The following is an 18,747-nucleotide window of genomic DNA, read 5'->3' on the forward strand; positions in this document are numbered from 1 at the left end:
CACCAGGTGTGCAATAGAGAATAATTATAGGCCTACAACAGTATTTGACCACATTCACACATTTTTTGCAGATCATTCACCCCAAGCGGTTCTTGTATTCTTGTATTTGTTTTACTGAGGTTACAGGAATAAGGTTAGGTTTATAGGCATAGTTTTACTGAGGTTATGTTTAGGAATACGGTTAGTTTTAGGATTTGACAAGCTGTCTTGTATTCATTTGGACCGCTGGAGGTACCTGGACCCGCCGTTGGGAACCAGTGGGGAAACCCATCACAAAGGTAGGCTATAATATGACATAAGAGAAAAATGGTCGACGCGTGAGAGCGTTCAGGGTTTAATATTGATTGCTGTCGTCGTCATCGTCGTCGTCATAGCGACCGCCGCCGTCCCTGTAGCTGTCGTCGGTGGCATCGTGGCCGCGGTCGTCTCCGTCGTCCCGCTGGTCAGCTGATTGGTCGTCGTCCTCCGTGTTCACCCTGCCCGTCAGCACGTCGTCGATCCAGTCCTCCAGTTCCTCGGCCGTCGGCAGGTCCTCGTCGTTGGACATGTCCAGCCACACGCTGTCCGCCTGCATGCCGGGAAACACACACACTTAACCCATTGGACCATTCTACAAACGTCTTCTGAATCTTTTTTGTTTCTATGTCAGTCGTTCTCAAACATTTTCATGTCAAGGACCCCCAAAAATTATTATGTAATTGGCCGCAGACCCCCATCTGAAAATAATGTAGTTCCAGGGACCCCCCGGAAGCAAAGATTTGAGTTAAAAACGCTCTGAAAGAATATACAGTATATTCAAAGATTTGCAGCACATTTTCTACAAGCTCCTATGAGCTTGTAGATCTGCTATTTTTCAATAGCTAAAGTATAACCTAATGCTTAAAACACCAAAAGGGGTTCCCACTTCCCGCCCAGAATGGGTTAAAGGCAGTGGTGGAAAAAGTACTCCGTTACAAGTAAAAATCCGGAAAAATTGCAGATCTACAAACTCATGAGCTTGTAGGTCTGCTATTTTTGAAAAATAATTTGGGGACCCCCTAAAATAATTTGGCGACCCCCCGAGGGGTCGCGACCCACGGGTTGAGAACCCCTGAGCTAGTGGAGATTGCGATGTACAACATGGATTTCTAAACCAACTTCTCCTGATTGCTGCCTTCCAGCATGGCATGGAAAGGAGTGGCATTTGCATTTCTTTCACCATAGTAAAAATGTTGCATTCGTGGTCTGGAGAGGGCAGTTGTTTTATGGACGGGTAAAATGGCAGGGGCTGAAGCCCCCTTTGATGTCTATGTGTGCACGTCCCTTAGAGGACTGTAGCTACACTGCACAGCCTCGGGCTTTCCTTTCCCTTGGAGGAAAGGAGATAACACACAAGGCTACATCTTGTTGCCTCAGGACAGAGTGATGCCTCCTCTCTCTTTACTATGATATTGATATGCAGAGTATTTATAGCCCACAAGGCCGTGCGTGGTTCGTTGCATCACGCTCACCTCAAGGGGAACAGCGATTTTCGCCAGGCATCATCATTGTTAATTCATGCCCGGTGGCACAATTAACCGCTTTAAACCCTGGTGTCTCTATGTTAGGAAATTGTATAGTAGCTGAAAATGTTAGAACATGTTTGAAAGGAATAGCTTATCTACAATCTCACAGCACGTCAAATCTCGACACGGCGTGAGCTTGTAGAGCTGCTATTTTCCATGTTTTGTGTTTTTGAATCATTAATGAACCCATTTAGATCTGAGGTCGATTCTACAAATGTCTTCTAAATCCTAATGTTTCTATATCATTGGTGGTTCTTAAACTATTTCATGTCAAGGAGCCCCAGAATTATTTGAATGCATTTGGCCGCGGACCCCCATCTCAAAATAAGTAGTTCCAGGTACCCTCCCAGAAGCAAAGATTTGAGTTTAAAAACGTTCACTCTGAAATAATATATTCAAAGATTTGCGCCACATTTTCCACTATCTTTCAAAAATAGCAGATTTACAAGCTCGTAAATCTGCTCTATGAGCTTGTAGATCTGCTATTTTTCAATAGCTAAAGCATAACATAATGCTTAAAACACCAAAAGGGGTTCCCGTCCAGAATGGGTTTTAAATCGAGCCGGAACTCTTACTTACGTCTGTGACGTTTACCACTCCAATCTGTGGTCTGAACAGGTCCAGTTTAAAGGTCTTCTCCCAGTAGGTGGTCAGCTGCGTGGACGAGAGCCAGAACAATGTCATCTGCGTGAGTAATATTCTGCACATGCAATTAAGTCAAATGGCTGCACATTCCCCAAACAAGGCAAAATTGACAGATTCTAAAGAAAAATGTCTTCTAAATCCCAGCGGTTTCCTTGGTGTTGTTATATCAATGATTCTCAAACCTTTTCACGTCATGGACCCCTAAACTTATGTACTTGGCTATGAACCCCCATCACAAAACATTTTGTTCCAGGGACCCCCAGAAGCAAAGATTTGAGTTAAAAATGTTTGCTTAAAAAAAACATATATTCAAAGATTTGCACCAATTTTCACGGTGTTGTATGAGCTTGTATACTGTATCTGCTATCCCTGAATAGCCAAAGAAATCTAAAATGACAGAGATGCTTTCGCGGTGATTGATTGATCCCATTGATTGCACAGTATACCAGAGGGAAGTCATCCGGGTCGATCCACACGATGCTGAGCTCTGGGTTGTTGGTGTTGTCTCTGGCCACGTCTTTGAGGATCTCCAGGAACTCATAGCCGTCTGGGAGGGAGATGTCGGGTGAATAATCAAAACTTCGCCTTCGCTTAGATTTGAACCAAAAACGAGGTTAAATTCAGAGATATTGTTGCAGTAAAGACAAATGTGTTCGTCCATCTCCTGCAGGCCTTTAGTGTTTCTCTCCCGTTCCATTCTGTCTCTTTCTCTCTGTGACTGTTCTTATTTTTGATGGACTTTTTATTAATCAAATTCATGCAATGTTCATACCTGGATCCTCTTCCTCAGCAAAGGCAACAATGTGAACTCCATCCATGTCATCCTCCTGGGAATATCAATGTTACTGTTTATAGCATGCATCAAAACAAATATACTAGAATACTACATTATTATTCCCCCCTCACGCATGCACACACGTAATGCACGCGCACACACACACACACACACACACACACACACACACACACACACACACACACACACACACACACACACACACACACACACACACACTGCTCTTTATTCCTATCGGGTTTATAGCTGAGTTTCAATCAATAAAATTGCCACAGCACTTTGACATCAAAGTAAAATAGAAATGTACTGAGAGGAGCCAGCCAAACTATCAATGTTTAATCCTAAATGCTTTTAGTGGGAATAAAACTGTGTATGACAAATGGTTCTAACAGCTAAATGTAAAGGACTCACCCATGTCTCAAACATATCCTCTGCACGGAGCTTCCTCAGAGTGGCCCTGTGGAGAAGACTTGCACTTTAAACTGCTGGGGAAGAATATCTAAGTTCAGTAAAGATACCTTTGTTAAAGATTCGTTTTTTTTGGCTTTTGTGCCTTTATTGATAGTCACAGTGAAGACGGACGGGAAAGAGGGAGAGAGAGAAGGTGAGAGACATGCAGCAAAGGTCGTCATGAACGGGACTCGAACACGCAACACGCTGTCAGGCCAGAGCCTATATGTGGCATGCGCCTGGAATCTGGATCACTATCTGGCTTCAAGATACCATTGTTGTGGTCGAGTCCACCTAAAGCGAGTCCAAGTCGAGACCAAGTCCGAGGGGGTGCGAGTCCGAGTCAAGTCCGACGGGAGGCGAGACCGAGTCGATACCAAGACCAGGTATAGAAAACACAGCGAGAGCAGCATGCACTCTGTTTCTTAACAAGATAGCTGTCTATAAGCGCCAGAGAGCTCTCTTATAATGTTAATGTCAATGGGCTCCTCATAATATGGGTATAATACAATTATTTCATTGCATTGTATAGTGACTCATGACTCGAGTGGACTCGGTGGGGGGAGTCCCTTGGTCCGAGACCAAGTAAGACACAGTCAAATTAAGGGCGAGACCGAGACGAGACAAAGTAAATTACAATGTGGACTCGAGAACCGACTCCAGACGAGTCAAGGACTCGAGTACTACAACAAACCTTCATCAGTATAATGTCATACTGTAACTAGCATCGATAGTTTCAAAGAGTCATGCGGACCGTGGAACCACAAACTTGCATCATTTTCACATTAAGACTAAATCACACTTTGTTGCACGACCCTCAACAAAGATGACACTTTGACACTTTTCCAGTTGTCATTTTTTCCTGGAAGGGTCGTGCAACAGGCTCTACTCTACTGCATGGAGAGTTGGAGACACTTCTGATTGTTATTTCTATCCTGTGTTATGTGTGTCTTCACTCTAGACGTGATGACCAACCTTCGGTGTTGGGTGACATAGTCCACGATGTCCATCTCTGACAGAGGTCTGCCGGGCAAGACGGCCGGTTCCTCCATGAAGGGCTCGTAGAAGTTCACCTCGTTCATCTTCAGGGACAGGTGCTTTGCTACCTGAAACACGCAGGCATGCACACACACACACACACACACACACACACACACACACACACACACACACACACACACACACACGTTATCATGGCTGGATGAAGGAAAAAGTCACAGGGTCCACTTTTTACACTCTCAAATGTTAAATTAACGAAAAAGTCTTTGGGTCTTCATTTTGAATTATAAAGAATAGAATGCCGTTTCATCTTTCTTGCCATTTTGTGTAAACACACTTTCTTCATCGTGCTAATGTTCACTATACTGCATATTAGTGTTCAGCGGAAGTATAGCTCAGAGATCTGTCTGGTTCCAAGAGTCCATTTAAGAAGACTCGCATCTAGATTTGTCTCTTGGATGAGCGGTAAATGTTTGATCCCCCATGAATGTGGGTGACCTGTGTTCCAATGAGGAACTACATAAATGTCGCAGCTTTTAGTTTGACATGTACGCAGACTCGTTGATTCGGGCACTAGTCCCACATCACCCATACTGTAGTGTAGAGAGAGCACTTACTGCTTTGTCAAATGTGGCGAAGAACTTGATGTAGGGCTGGAAACGTTCCGACGCTTCCAGGAAAGCTTTGTAGTCTGAGAGAGAGAGAGAGAGAGAGAGAGTTTAGGGAAGCCACAGACAACACATGTAGCAAATGTATGATTTAGTCAAACATGCAAATGCTTCATTAAATGGATGGAAGGAGGCTATAAATAAATCAGAGAAAGGGAGAGAGAGTGGATTTTGAGATGCAGCATGATGGGCAGAGACAACCCAAGGTTGACTGCACAGTGTTTATTTCACTCTGGCAGTTGCAAGGTCAAACGGATTTAAGTTTTAAAGAAGTTTTAAACCCAGGATGTGAAAAGGAAGCAAAGTGAATTTGCAGACAAAGTTCCCGACACGCAGTGATTCCCCTGTCCTTACCCAAGAAACGCATCCCCCGCCCCCGCTATTCATTGCGCTTGTAGTGTGCTGCGCTGCACTACCAACAAAGGTCACGACCCTTGGGTCACGGCGGCCGAGGACCCGCTGTGGACAGAAATGGGTTCCATAATGAAATATCCCATCGCTGCCATATCGCTATCTGTATCTGTTTTGCGGAAAGTAACTAAGTAGATTTACTTAACCCATTTAGACCTGAGGCCGATTCTAAAAAAAAAAAGGCTTCTAAATCCTAAAAGTTTTCTGAAAAAAACGTTTCTATGTCAGTGGTTTTCAAACTATTTCATGTCAAGGACCCCAAAAATATATGTAATTGCCCACGGACCCTCCAGCAAAGATTTGAGTTAAAAACGTTTGCTCTGAAATAATATATTCAAAGATTTCAATAACTAAAGTATAACATAATGCTTAGAACACCAAAAGGGGTTCCCGCCAATTTTGAGGTATTTGTACTTTACTTGAGTATTTCCAATTTCCAATACTTTTACTTGTACTCCACTATACATCTCGGATCCAAATATTGTACTTTTACTCAAGTCATTTTTTTATTCTGGACTTTTACTTGTAACAGAGTATTTCTATATTGCAGTATTGATATTAAAGTATTTGAGTACTTTTTCCGCCCACTGGTCCCCAGTTTTTTCTTGCCTTTTTTTTCTTCTTTTTTCTTGCGGAGCTATAATTGCAGTTTGACCTCCTAGGCGTAGAACTAGAAGCTATTTAAAGGATCTCCTCGTTCTGGGAGACCAGTCTCATGTGCAGTGGACGAAGCTGCGATCGCAGCCTCCATTAGTCTAGCACTAAACATAGCATGGCTGCTTTGAGTTTTCATGCATGGCGAAGCAGTGGAGATGCTTTAAATTAGTGGTTTTCAACCCTTTTCATATCGAGGTCGAATTATTGTCTCCAGAAAGTTTGAAACGCTGAGGAAGGCCTGCGTGCCAAAACGCGTTATCTAGGTGGACTGCTGCTGATTGTGTTTTCATGAAATAAAGTTTTTTGAGGGCCCTCCCTCTTCAGTGTAAGCGGGTATAGCATACTTGGGGGGGGGGGGGAAACAAAGAAATTAACACAAATTCCCTAGCTGTTTTTTCGGAACTTTGTTTTTCGAACAAAATCACAGCAGGTGACAGCAATGCGGTAATTATTTGTGTGTGATTAGTCAGAAATTCATTTTCCATACTAAATGGGAGGGAGTATTAACCAATGGAAACGTTGAGACGTGCTCAAACCTAGCGAAAACCGCATTGAGTATAAATGAAAACAATTTGGTCCACAGAGATCATCCTCGGTTTTGGCACGTCGATTCCTTTCACATACTCACAGTTTTCCCATGTACTTATTGTATTATGCAGGTGCATGAATCATTACACACACACACACACACACACACACACACACACACACACACACACACACACACACACACACACACACACACACACACACACACACAGCACTCTATTTCTGTGTGCAGTACGTGTGTACATGTGGGGATAAAACATGGAAGAAGATCACTCCCTGACTAACACGAATCTTCCCCCTTGAAGTAGCCAATGAGGCGGATGTCTTCTTCCATTCGCTCGAACGCCCGGAGCTCCATGGCGTTGCTGATGAGCTCCACTGGGTCCTCCAGCACCTGTGGGTCGGTACGAGAGACCTGTGTTTTCTGTACAAATACATACTGTATAATGCACTGCCTTTTCCTGACCATTTCATGTTTTAGGAAAGCTTTGAAACATCAGAGTGTGGTACAGCGTTTACCTCTGAATATTCTATTCTCTTGTCCGCCTACTGCCTTTTCAGAAACACAGAGCTGTCTCTATTTCAATAAGGCCTTCAGGAGGAAAGTCCCCGGGGGGAAAAGGACATAGACTCCATGGTGGAATCCAACTCCTGTTAAGTCTTGCATTGCTGAGAATTACATCATTTACAAGCACCTTAACGAGGCTAAAGCTGCTAATTGCAAGAGCGGTGGTATTTCATTATGCTATGGATGTCCATTGAGAGTGTAGGCTATATGCAGGTTTTTCCCCTTCCAATCCAACAAGACTTTGAATTCACAAATGGGCTTTTCTGTCTTTCTTGTTGATGGTGTGCTGATTAGTGAAACCACCTGGTGTGTGTGGGGTTTGGTTGAAATAGAAACACATAAAACAGCCCATAAGCCCCATGAAGAGTCCACCTTGAGATGGCCAGTATAATCACAGAATGCCAGTGGTGGAAAAAAGTAAACATTTTTACTTAAGTAAAAGTATCATTACTGCAGTATAGAACTACTCCATTACAAGTAAAAGTCCGGAATACATCCGGAGTACAAAAGTATTGGCATCAAAATGTACCAAAAGTAGAAAGTACTCACTATGCAGAATGTCCCATTTAAAGTTTTCAAATGTACAAAACTCTTTGGAACATACCAGATCAATAAGTGTATAGTGGAGTAAAAGTACAATATTTGCCTTTGAGATGTAGTGGAATAGAACAGAAGTAATGTATTGGAAATACTAGTAAGTACAAATACCTCAAAATTGTACTTAAGTACGGTACTTAAGTAAATATACTTAGTTACTTTCCACCACTGCGGAATACGTTCTCCGCCCCCACACACACTCACGTCAAGGAGGAACTCCACCAGTGTGTCCGCCGAGAGCTCGCCGTCAAACTCGATGACGCGGTCGTCCTTGAACACGTACAAGCTGCCCACCTCCTCTAGACCTAATTAGAAACGTTGAAATGGTTGTGTGGAGCGTTAGGGTGCACTCACACGGTTAATGCAATTCTCTGTGCTCGTTGGATCAATGCTGTGTTGTGTCATGGCCGCCCAATGCATTTCCAATGGAGGTCACATGGTTTGACACAACATTGTGTTGTATGAGGGGGAGGGGCGCAGTCGAAACACAGCTGAAAGCCATACAACAGACCCCTCCCCCTATGTTGTGTCAAACCATGTGACCTCCATTGGAAATGCATTGGGCGGCCATGATACTACACAGCATTGATCCAACGAGCACAGAGAATTGCATTAAAGGTGTGAGTGCACCCTTAGGCCTCACTCAGACCTTTAATGCATTGCTGCATGCTTGCTGTATGAATGCTGTGAGTCACATGGTTTGAGGACTACATTTTGGACTACAAGCTGTTGTATGGCTTTCGGCTGTGTTTCGACTGCGCCCCTCCCCCTCATACAACACAAGTGTTGTGTCAGACCATGTGACTCCCATTGGAAATGCATTGGGGCAAGCTGTGTCACACCCTTTGTATACAGCAAGCACAGAGCAATCTGCAGCGACCGTGTGAGTGAGGCCTTATCATGTTTTCACCTGTGAAAGAGAACTTCATGTAACCGCAAACAATATTGGAGACTTATTTGGCTTATTTCGGGGGGAGCTCATAGCAAAGACCTGTCAGACTCCTATAGAGGGTATGCGCGTGACATCATCATCATACCCAGAAGTTATGCGGGAATGCCTATACTGAGTGGCAAAAAACTACTTTCTGGCCTTGATAGCCCATACATCCAAACAGAAAAGTCATATTTGATTGCATTAAATTACTTTAAACAATGTTAAATTCACTTTGCCACTCGATCTGCCACTCGATCTGCCATTCACTTTATGCATGCGCATATACCCTCTATTCTGTACAGTGATACTTAACAAATTAATAACGAACATATTACGATCTTCTGAGAGATGATAGATACCTAGTTTTCTGGCCACTTTGACGTCCTTCTGAGAATCCACCATCCCAAATCCAATGTCTCTGTCCTCCAGTACCTGAGCTGTAAGCTGGACATTATCACAAACACACACACCCACACACACACACACACACACACATACTTGTTAGTCATCATCACCCAATTCATTATCTACGGATTCTTTCTGCCTGGGGCACTTATTTCCCAGACCTCGTTTTGAAACAGGTTGAGGTGGATACCACCTCGATCCTCAACACAATAGACCCCCTCCATCTCCATCCGAGTGCTACCGATGTTCTTACCACAGCTGTTCCCTGTGGGACAGGGCCGAGAACGATCAGGGGCCCTGATCGAGAAAAGGTGGGAAACCACTGTTCTACCACATTATTGTATAGGTACTCTGTAGTAAGATAGGGTGTGCTTCCCGATCCTACCTGGATAAGGCGAGAAATCATGTTTTTTTTTTAGCTCATTCCGAGTCCGAGCTAATTTAGTCAGACTAGTGTTTTGTCTTTTCATTGAACTTAACCTGCATGTATATAACCATGCATGTCACGGTGGCGGCAGTGGATCAGTGGTAGAGTGGCCGGATTGGAGCCACGAGGTTCCCAGTTCGATCCCGGGCTCCCCCAGAGTTAGTGTCGAAGTGACCTTGAGCAAGACGCTGAACCCCTAATTGCTCCCGATGTGCAGGTTGGTGCCTTGCATGGTTTCCACCGCCATTGGTGTGTGAATGGGTGAATGCAATGCACAATCTATGTGAAGCACTTTGGATAAAAAGTGCTATACAAATGCACCCTTTACTTAAGAATACATTCTTATTCACAGGGATGGCCTGAGGGACTAGCTCCAGCTCTAAGGCAGACATGGAGTGCCTCAAGGACACTGGCAGGCATATATGATATATTCTGTCTGTGTGTGGGGAAAGAAAGCTCTACAGAGCCAGTGTGCTTTGAACTCATAGGACCATCTTGCTGTGACTGTGAGGCAACTGTTCTAAAGAGCTGAACTACCACTAGAAGAGCATTCAGAGCAGGTTAACTCACTCTGTCAGTACACAGGCATCCACACATAGCGGCTTGACTCTATCAATAAATCTTTTACTTTAGCTGTGTGAATGCCGAGACCCCTGTGGAGTTTCTCAGTTGGAGAGAAGCCGCTGTGCATATCAACTCCGCCTTGCCTTTCAGATTGTGTTTCCCAAGAAGTGCTGCAAATACCGGTACACTCGAGAAACGCCGGCTCAATTTAGCTCCTGCTGTTGCTGGTTGATCGGTGCTTCTAACTTTGTGCAGCATGGCAAGAATGTAAAACAGTGAGTACTGGAAGTTGGGTTAACGGGGAGCTGCCCGTTGAATGTTAAGCATTCTTGAAGATTGTAACGAATTGTAAGGAATTCTCTGTCCTCTTATACTACCTGACAGTATTAGTGCTGCAAATATGGATTGTTTCCTTAGGGATTATTCTATCAATTATTTTTTGGATTGATCAAATAATATAGAAGGGTTTTTTTTTCATAACTTTTTATTTTGATATTTAAACTTTCGAATGAATCTTTTATAGTCAGTCACCAAATTGATTCGTCTGATTAAGCATTTGGATTAGGGTTAATCATACAACGATGTTTGTGCAACGGTTTTAAGCTTGCAGATCTACAATTTTGTTTATAATTTAGATTAAAAAAAATCATTTTAATCAATGTTGATTTTTTTCTAAATCAATTATTAAAATAGATTTTTTTTTTTTAATATTTGAATAAATGAATTAGTTTGATTAACTTGTGCACCCTATAACTATTATGCAAGTATGAACAACAGCCGTACAGACTGGAAGAACGCACCTGTTTCTGGTTCAAAGCCAGATAAGGAAGGATTTTGGGAACAAGCTATAATTAACGTAATGGCCTAGAAACGATCCCTGGATACATATGAACCCCAGAGGAGCATGCGGCCATCATAACGGTCTGACAATCACTGCTTTGGACTATTATCAGGAGAAGCACTAAAACACTTATTTAATGTGACCATCAAACATTTTGTTCAGTGAGGCGAAAGATTAGTCTAATTCCTTCTTGGAGAAACTAGCAGGTGTTTGGGGCACACCACATTTATAATGTTATAGCGACTTTCCCTTGTGCATTCTTATCTTCCATCGTTTTTTCATTTGTTTTGAGAGCATTTCAGCTGGTTGTAAAAGGTCTTGGTAAGCTATGTATATTTTCCAAAAAGGGACTATGAATAGGCTATGTTTCAGTTTATTATATTGATCCATACACTTTGCAGACAGGAAGCATGAAATATTCATCAGTATGAGATTTTCCAACCGGGGGGATTTGACTGCATACTAGTGACATGTTATGACAGGCTGGAGAAAGAACAAAATGGGGCAATAGTACCCCCCGCACCCCCCCCCCCCCCTGCTACCCCAGGGGATGTAAGCAGTAGCTCGCCGAGACATTTACACTACATTATCACTGACATTGAATCTATTAGGCTACTGTGTGTCATGACAGGTAGATCCCAGCGTGCCATGGATCCCCTTTGATCATGGATAATTACTTGTTCCCCACCAGCTCATATGGGGCATTCTTACTCTGGGGCAGTGGGCTACTGTGACTCGAGCTTCCACACAATTGCATTGCATTTGCATTTATGGTAGAACACCGTAGACAAGTCTACGGCTTAATTCATTGTACTGAAACAGCAACTTTCATGCACATATAGAAACAGCCTTCTCATGACTTTTTTTTTTACCTTGTCTGATTGAAATCAAAGCCCTCACACATTTTTGCTTACCTCCAGCACCAGCTCAGTCATCTGGAACTGCTTCTGCAGGCCCTTGCTGGTGGGCGGGGGGTCGTGGTAGAACAGGCACAGCATGTCGTATCTCTTCAGAGCCTTCTTGAAGTTGCGCTCGTTGATGTCCAGGACCCGGTCCTTGCCGTCGAAGTTGGGGAACTCCAGGCCCTCCTCTGCCCGGCATAAGGAGACCAGGAGCTGCAGGGGCAGGAGGAGGAGGACGAGGAGGAGGACGGGCACCTCCACAGACGATGGCCACAGACGCAGCATGATGATTGTCCCCCGCGGTGGAGAGAGAGGTCTGTCCGCTATTAGTCTGAACGAAGAGGAGCGAGACTCGAGAGAGATGAAGCAAAGGAGACTTAATACCACAGCCGACTTCAGATTGGAAGAAAGATATTCTAATGGAAGTCAATGTGCTTTGTAATTATCAGAAGACGGGCAAAGAAACACATTATCCATTGATTGGATCCCTGTCAGCCTAATAACTTCAGTGGGTGCTCTCTCTCTCTCTCTCTCTCTCTCTCTCTCTCCTCTCTCTCTCTCTCTCTCTCTCTCTCTCTCTCTCAGGTTATCTCCCTCTCTTCCCCTCAAAGGTCTCTTGGTTGCTTCACTTTCCCTTTCTTCTGTGTGAGAACACGCTCACCCTGACTCACCCTCTTCCACCAACAGTAGCCTATAGGTGACTACACTATTTAGAAAGCCTGTCATTGTCTTGAAATAACTATGGAAAGGAGGACAGGGACACCTTAGGGAGTTTGTCATCTAATCAGCAGTAAGGTAATGGGACATCATTGAGGTTGGGCCACGCAATGAATCAGTATGCTGGCCCTCATTTGTGATACTACATAAATCATTAAACATTTTGACACACATTGTCAGCTATAGGACACAGGACCTAAGGGGGAAAGATAACTTGAAACTAGACAACTGTGTAGGAACGACTTGATAGAGGTATTAGTCGACACAGACAAATTTGGAAAATCAATATCTACGTTTTTTGATCATGACATTGCATGCATTCATATATGTTTTTCTAGTTCTAAACCAGCTATGTCAGGTTTAGAACTATAAACCTGTGATATATTAATTAATGGCCATGTTAGCGGTTGCTTGCATGTTTGTTCAGTAAACTATCAGACCATGAAGACCCTTTTGCCTGATCCTGCCCAATACACCATCTGTCAGAGTGCCAGTGAGCAGTAGATGTGCAAGGGTGATTTTCATATTTGATTAAAGCTATACAAGTTGTTTTTCCTCAGTGAATGACAATCATCAAACAATGTATTCATTGCATGTAAAATCTGTCGATCAACTATCAATGCATTGATTGTTTTTAATACAGCAAGATGACATTGGAGTCTATCGAGACAGAGGGCGAGTTCTTCTCTGGCGATTGCACAACTTCTTTACTCATCCTCTGTCCCTTTGGTATGACACACTACTTTTAATACCACCACACATGTACTGTCTCTGATTTAACTACTGTAGGCCAGTGGTTCCCAATCTTTAAAGGTATATTCAGTGATTTGACTTAATTCAAATATCACTTCTTTTTTCTTTTTTTCCTGGATAATCCTCCCTACTATAGAGTGTGCTGACCATATAAGGAGTTCCTCCCTGTCCCCAGTGAGCCCCTGGGGTCAAAAAACCCTAGTTTCAGTTTTGGTGGCGGGTGGCAAAACCTTCATCCAATCAGGATGAGAGGGGCCTTCCTCCAATCATGATCGAGTGGGGGCGGGCCTTGGTGCACATGCTGTTGGCCTGTTGCACTTCCCCCCACTGTAGAGCGTGCATGTTCACATTTTGTTACCGGGGCGGACTGGGTGGTTTTCCAAATCACCCAAATCACTGAATGCTCCTTTAACATGTCAAGGACCCCAACATTGACACTAATTAGCCCACGGACCACCATTTGTAAAGATATGCCAGGGACACACATGAGACAAGATTTGTATGGCTCTAGCAGTGATTCTCAACCCGTTTCATTTCAAGGACCCCCAGTTTGATATGCATTGGGCTACAGACACCCATTTAATGGCATTTCCATCTCTGCGACCCCAATTTATATTGTAAAAACAATGTTAATTTAACTCTGAGAGTGTACAAATGGAACCAAATGGACCTGTTACATTTGTTTGTACACTCTCAGGGTTACAGACCCATAAGGGTCCATTTGGTTAAATTGGTTCCAAACTATCATTCAGCTGGCATTTGGTTATGTTCAGTGGTGGAAAAATTACTCAAAGGTGTACTTTTACTTAAGTAAAAGGATCAATACTGCGACATAGAAATTCTCTGTTACAATTCTGGACAAAAGTCCAGAATTCAAAATGAACTTGAGCAAAAGTACAAAAGTATTGGCATCAAAATGTACTTAAAGTAAAAGTACTCATTATGGAGAATGTCCCATTTCAAGTATTATTAAGGGACCAAGAAGTCACAAAGTGACTTTGGTCACTTATTGTTTTTGTGTTTTTTCTTCTTCTTCTTCTTCTTCTCCTTCTCCTTCCGCCAAAAATAGCTGTTCTGGCTGAACCGTGCAGTCGGTTTTCGGGAAACGCGGTAATCTGGTAGAGGGCCATGCCAAACGGTGACTATGCGAAGCCCATGACGATTGGCCAAATGGTGGCCAATTGAAAATGCAAACTCTGAACGTGCATATCTCATGAACCGTTTGACCGTGGGCAATGACACTTTGATACAACTTTCGTGTTCTGACTTTTGACCTCTAGATCACCCGCCATTTTGAATTATATGAAAAACAGTTAAAATGTATCTCCCCTCCCAGGATCTTTGATCAAAATGCACGAAAACTTCTACACGTGAACTTTGGACCTATACGGACAAGAAATCGTAGTAAATTTGAAAGTGAAAGTGAAAAAAAGTTTTTTGAGCCAATGAAAATTTCTGTTTTGTGAAAATTCTTCTTCTGCCTCTAATACATACATGCAGCATCATATGCTTATGACATTTTACAGTATGGTAGAGGGTCATGCCAAATAGCACTGAAATACGTCTTACTGCAATAGGCCAAAGGGTGGCGCTATAGCAATTTTTTTTGCAAATGAAACAGTCATAACTCATGCCTTGTTTGGCCAAAATTCATGGCACTTGTTTCCACATGTTCCTTGACTCATGGGGAACACATCTGTCAATTTGACAAGTAAGCTCCGCCCTCAGATTTTCTGCCATTTTGGGCAGTTTGAAAAATGCTTATACCTGATTTTCTGCCTAGATTTTTGAGCAATTTGTGTGAAACGTCCTACACACAATCTATGGACCATTAACACCGCCACCAGGGGGCGCCAAAAGTCCCAGACCGCCACCATATATCTTTTTTTTCTTCTTTTTTACCACGTTATAAAACACGAAAAACACGTCCTTGGCGCTCCAGGACATCATGAAAAAGAAGTTAAATAAGTCCTTGGCGACCATTGAGTTAACTGAAATCCCGGTTGAAGAGAAGTGTGTATGTGACGGGTGGCCGACTCTATTATATAAAGTGCACTGTTGTGCGGGTGCATATTCACTGAACTCAAATAAACATTGTAGCCAACTACGCCACCCTTTGATTAAACCACAGAGTAAGGGAACTCTGACACTTGTCATTCCAGGTCAACACAGGTTCGAGATTAAAACCAGGTAAAAGAGCATAAAATAGCTAAAAACACAGGGAAGGACTGAAACAGAAACAGGATGTTGGGGGGTTACAAAAAATGGGACAAGGAACTTTATTGAACTAATATTATTTCTTATCAGCTGCGGTCATGGCTGCCAGTTCCCACCTGATGTTGTGTGGGAGTTCAGACTTCTCCAGACCGTACTGAATAACTGCTAGCTTACATAATGTCTTGAGGCTAGGACTGAAGTCTAAGACATACAGGTCTCTTCCAGAGAGGATGACACTATCTCCCATCATGCAACAGCACATCCTAGATTCCGGAGACGGGCCTTTCCCCTTGGGCTCAAGCTTCTTCCAGGAGAAGGTCTCTGGACTGAATTTCCACAGATCATTGAGCTGCTGGTTCCCTTTACTGCCACCAAATATGTACAGCTCTCCATTGTAGTTAAAGGCTGAATGTCCTTCACGTCCTGCAATCTGTGCAGTAGGTGTGTCCAGCCATTGGTTGGTCTCTGTGTCAAACTCTCTGATGGTTTTGTAGTAGCCACAGCCCCGACGCGTCCTCCACCAGCCCCCAAATACAAACATCTTTGTCCCGATGATGTTAGCAGAGTGACTGAAACAAGCAACAGATGGAGTTCCTCTGGTGTTAATTAAAGTCCAGACCATTGTGGTGGTGTCCAACTTGTAGGTTTCATTACCAGTCAGCCATTTGTATCCTCCATGAATATACATGGCCTTCCCCAACACACAGGCTGAGTGGTTGAACATCACCTCTGGGACAGTCCCAGAAACATCAGGAATGGACCATCTGTGGGCGTGGACATCAAAGGCATGAAGCAGGTTTCTTCCCCAGATGTAGACAGTATATTCAATCAGCACAGCTGTGTGCTCCAGGCCACTGCAGGCCATGGAGGGACCTTCAACGGGACATTCTCCTCTTCCAGGGGTCTCTGGTGTCAACTTGACCCAGCGCAGAGACTCTGTATTGAAGACGAAAACCTCAGTCCGATCTTTGTCGTCGACGTCCGGTCTGAAGGCGTACACCTCGTTCCCTACCGCCACAGCTTCATAGAACATTCTATGTGGTTTTTGCAGATGTAGCGTCCAGCGAAACATTTCACACGTCAGACAGGCCTTCAGTCAGTGAGACAGTGAATCAGTGAGTCAGTGAGACAGTGAATCAGTGTCAGTGAATCAGTGTCAGTGTAAGCAAGTCCTTTCAGTGGAAGTTCCTCGAAATGAATGACACTTCACTCGAAAGTTCATTTTTTAAAGGACAATTAACGTGGCTGTGATGATGATGTTATGACATCATTGCATTAATCCGAATGGCATTCGTCAAAAACTACTATGCTGAAATGTGTTAGCTTTTGATTTGTTCCCTAGTAAATCTCAGGATCTCACCACATGTAGCGGTTTGGGGGGCGAGCTCGCGTCGGGGTGCCAGTCAGAGTCCCAGTCTGACAAATAAGGTACAATAATAACAGCCCCCAACCACCGTACAAGGGATAGATAAATACATATATCAACCCCTGGAACAAACAGTAGACACACAAATACCATACAGATTCAAGAAGGAAACACACAGAGACAGAGGACTTCATATACCAGTGAGCAGTGTATTGTATGTTCAGTGAACAGTGAAATCAAACCCAAAATCAAATAATAACTTGTTCAAATGTTCAAACAATGTTCCGTTCCCACGTCACTCAAATGTGAACCAATACGGCACAGCCATAATGTTCCGGCATGCAGCCCCAATATCAGACAGTTTAAGAACGTTCCCCCACACAAAGAAAAGAACGAGTCAGTCTGTCACGGTCAGAGCGCTGTCACGGTCCCTTACTGACAGTTGATGACGGTTAGCGTTTCCTCACCGAGCCCTCCAGGATAATCCGCACGGTGTTGTCCACGTCGCCAGCGGAAACCGGGCGTCGGACGAGCAGCAACGCTCCGTCGGGGACACAACCCTCACACACTTCGGGGATGGTGTGGTGTTAACCCGTCACTCCTACGGCTACAAACTACGCCTGATTGTCTCTCACAAGCCACGAACACGAACACGTCCAGCGGACAGCCGAGTTGACAGCTGTCAGTGTCAACAGCCAAAACTCTCAGAAGCGCGCTCCCGTTCCATCCATTCTCATCGCGCACAGGCACGTGACGTAGGAGAGTGTTAAAGGCGCAGAGCGCCACACTTCCCCCCCCTTGGAGAAAAGCTACAAAGGATTTGAGCTTGATTTCCTACTACGCCGTCTGCGTCCTCACTGTCCGAACCTTCAGCTGGTGAAAAGGCTTTTTCCGAGGCATGGGGACTGGACGGGAAGCCGGGGAACGATTCATTGTCCGTTTCCTCTTCAAAGATCTCCCGGAGCCGTTTTCTCCCCAACATATCCCCCTCTGGGGCAGTAGGAACTAGCGCAGAGGCAAGTTTTGTGGACGAGGCAGTTGGGCTAGTAGGGAATCCCAAAAAGTCCTCGTCGTCACTCTCCTCGTTGAATATGGCCATGACCTTCTCTCTCTCCAGCTTATCCACTTCCTGAGCAGTGGGAACTAGCGTAGAGGAAAGTTTGGTGGACGAGGCAGTGGGCCTATTAGGGAAGCCCAAAAAGTCCTCTTCGTCACTCTCCTCATTGAATATGGCCATGACCTTCTCTCTCTCCAGCTTATCCACTTCCTGAGCAGTGGGGTAACAGGGCTTCAAGCGTGCCACATGCACCACCTTCCTATTTTCCCCACTGTCCTCCAGGACAACGTCAAAGTTGACCGGGCCCACCTGAGCCACAACGCGGTATGGCCCTAGCCACTTGGGAGCCAACTTGGCAGCAAAGGCTTTCTCTGCCTTGGATAGTGGATGGGATCGAAGCCATACCCGGTCTCTTTCCTGAAACTGCTGGTCTCGGTGATTTTTGTCATAATTCCTTTTTTGTCTGATTCTGCTTTTTGTGAGGTTTTCCTGTGCAAATGTGGTGAGATCCTGAAGTTTGGTTATTGTTTTGTAGGTTGAAGAGTCAGGTGCCGCCCCCCTGGGTTGGAGCAGGACATCGGCAGGTCCGCGGAGGGTTCGCCCGAGGTTCAGTTCCGCTGGGGTGACCCCGGTGGATTCGTGGACTGCCGAGTTGAGAGCAAACCGGAATTCGGGTAGGT

At 44.3% G+C, this 18,747-nt stretch overlaps 1 protein-coding gene across 1 annotated transcript; it reads right to left on the reverse strand.

The window, feature by feature from the left end:
* Positions 1–334: 334 nt before the first annotated feature.
* Positions 335–16,677, reverse strand: LOC306917124 (calsequestrin-2-like; the record flags this gene model as incomplete). The annotated part of the gene is made up of 12 exons (XM_079495257.1): positions 335–568; positions 2,124–2,198; positions 2,636–2,736; positions 2,962–3,016; positions 3,397–3,442; positions 4,411–4,541; positions 5,052–5,125; positions 7,005–7,113; positions 8,089–8,189; positions 9,178–9,262; positions 11,970–12,212; positions 16,372–16,677. The coding sequence occupies 12 exons, from the start codon at positions 16,675–16,677 to the stop codon at positions 335–337; spliced, it is 1,560 nt and encodes a 519-aa protein (XP_079351383.1).
* Positions 16,678–18,747: the final 2,070 nt, after the last annotated feature.

The sequence above is a fragment of the Electrona antarctica genome (assembly GCF_951216825.1).
Source record: "Electrona antarctica genome assembly, chromosome: 24".
Lineage (NCBI taxonomy): Eukaryota > Metazoa > Chordata > Actinopteri > Myctophiformes > Myctophidae > Electrona > Electrona antarctica.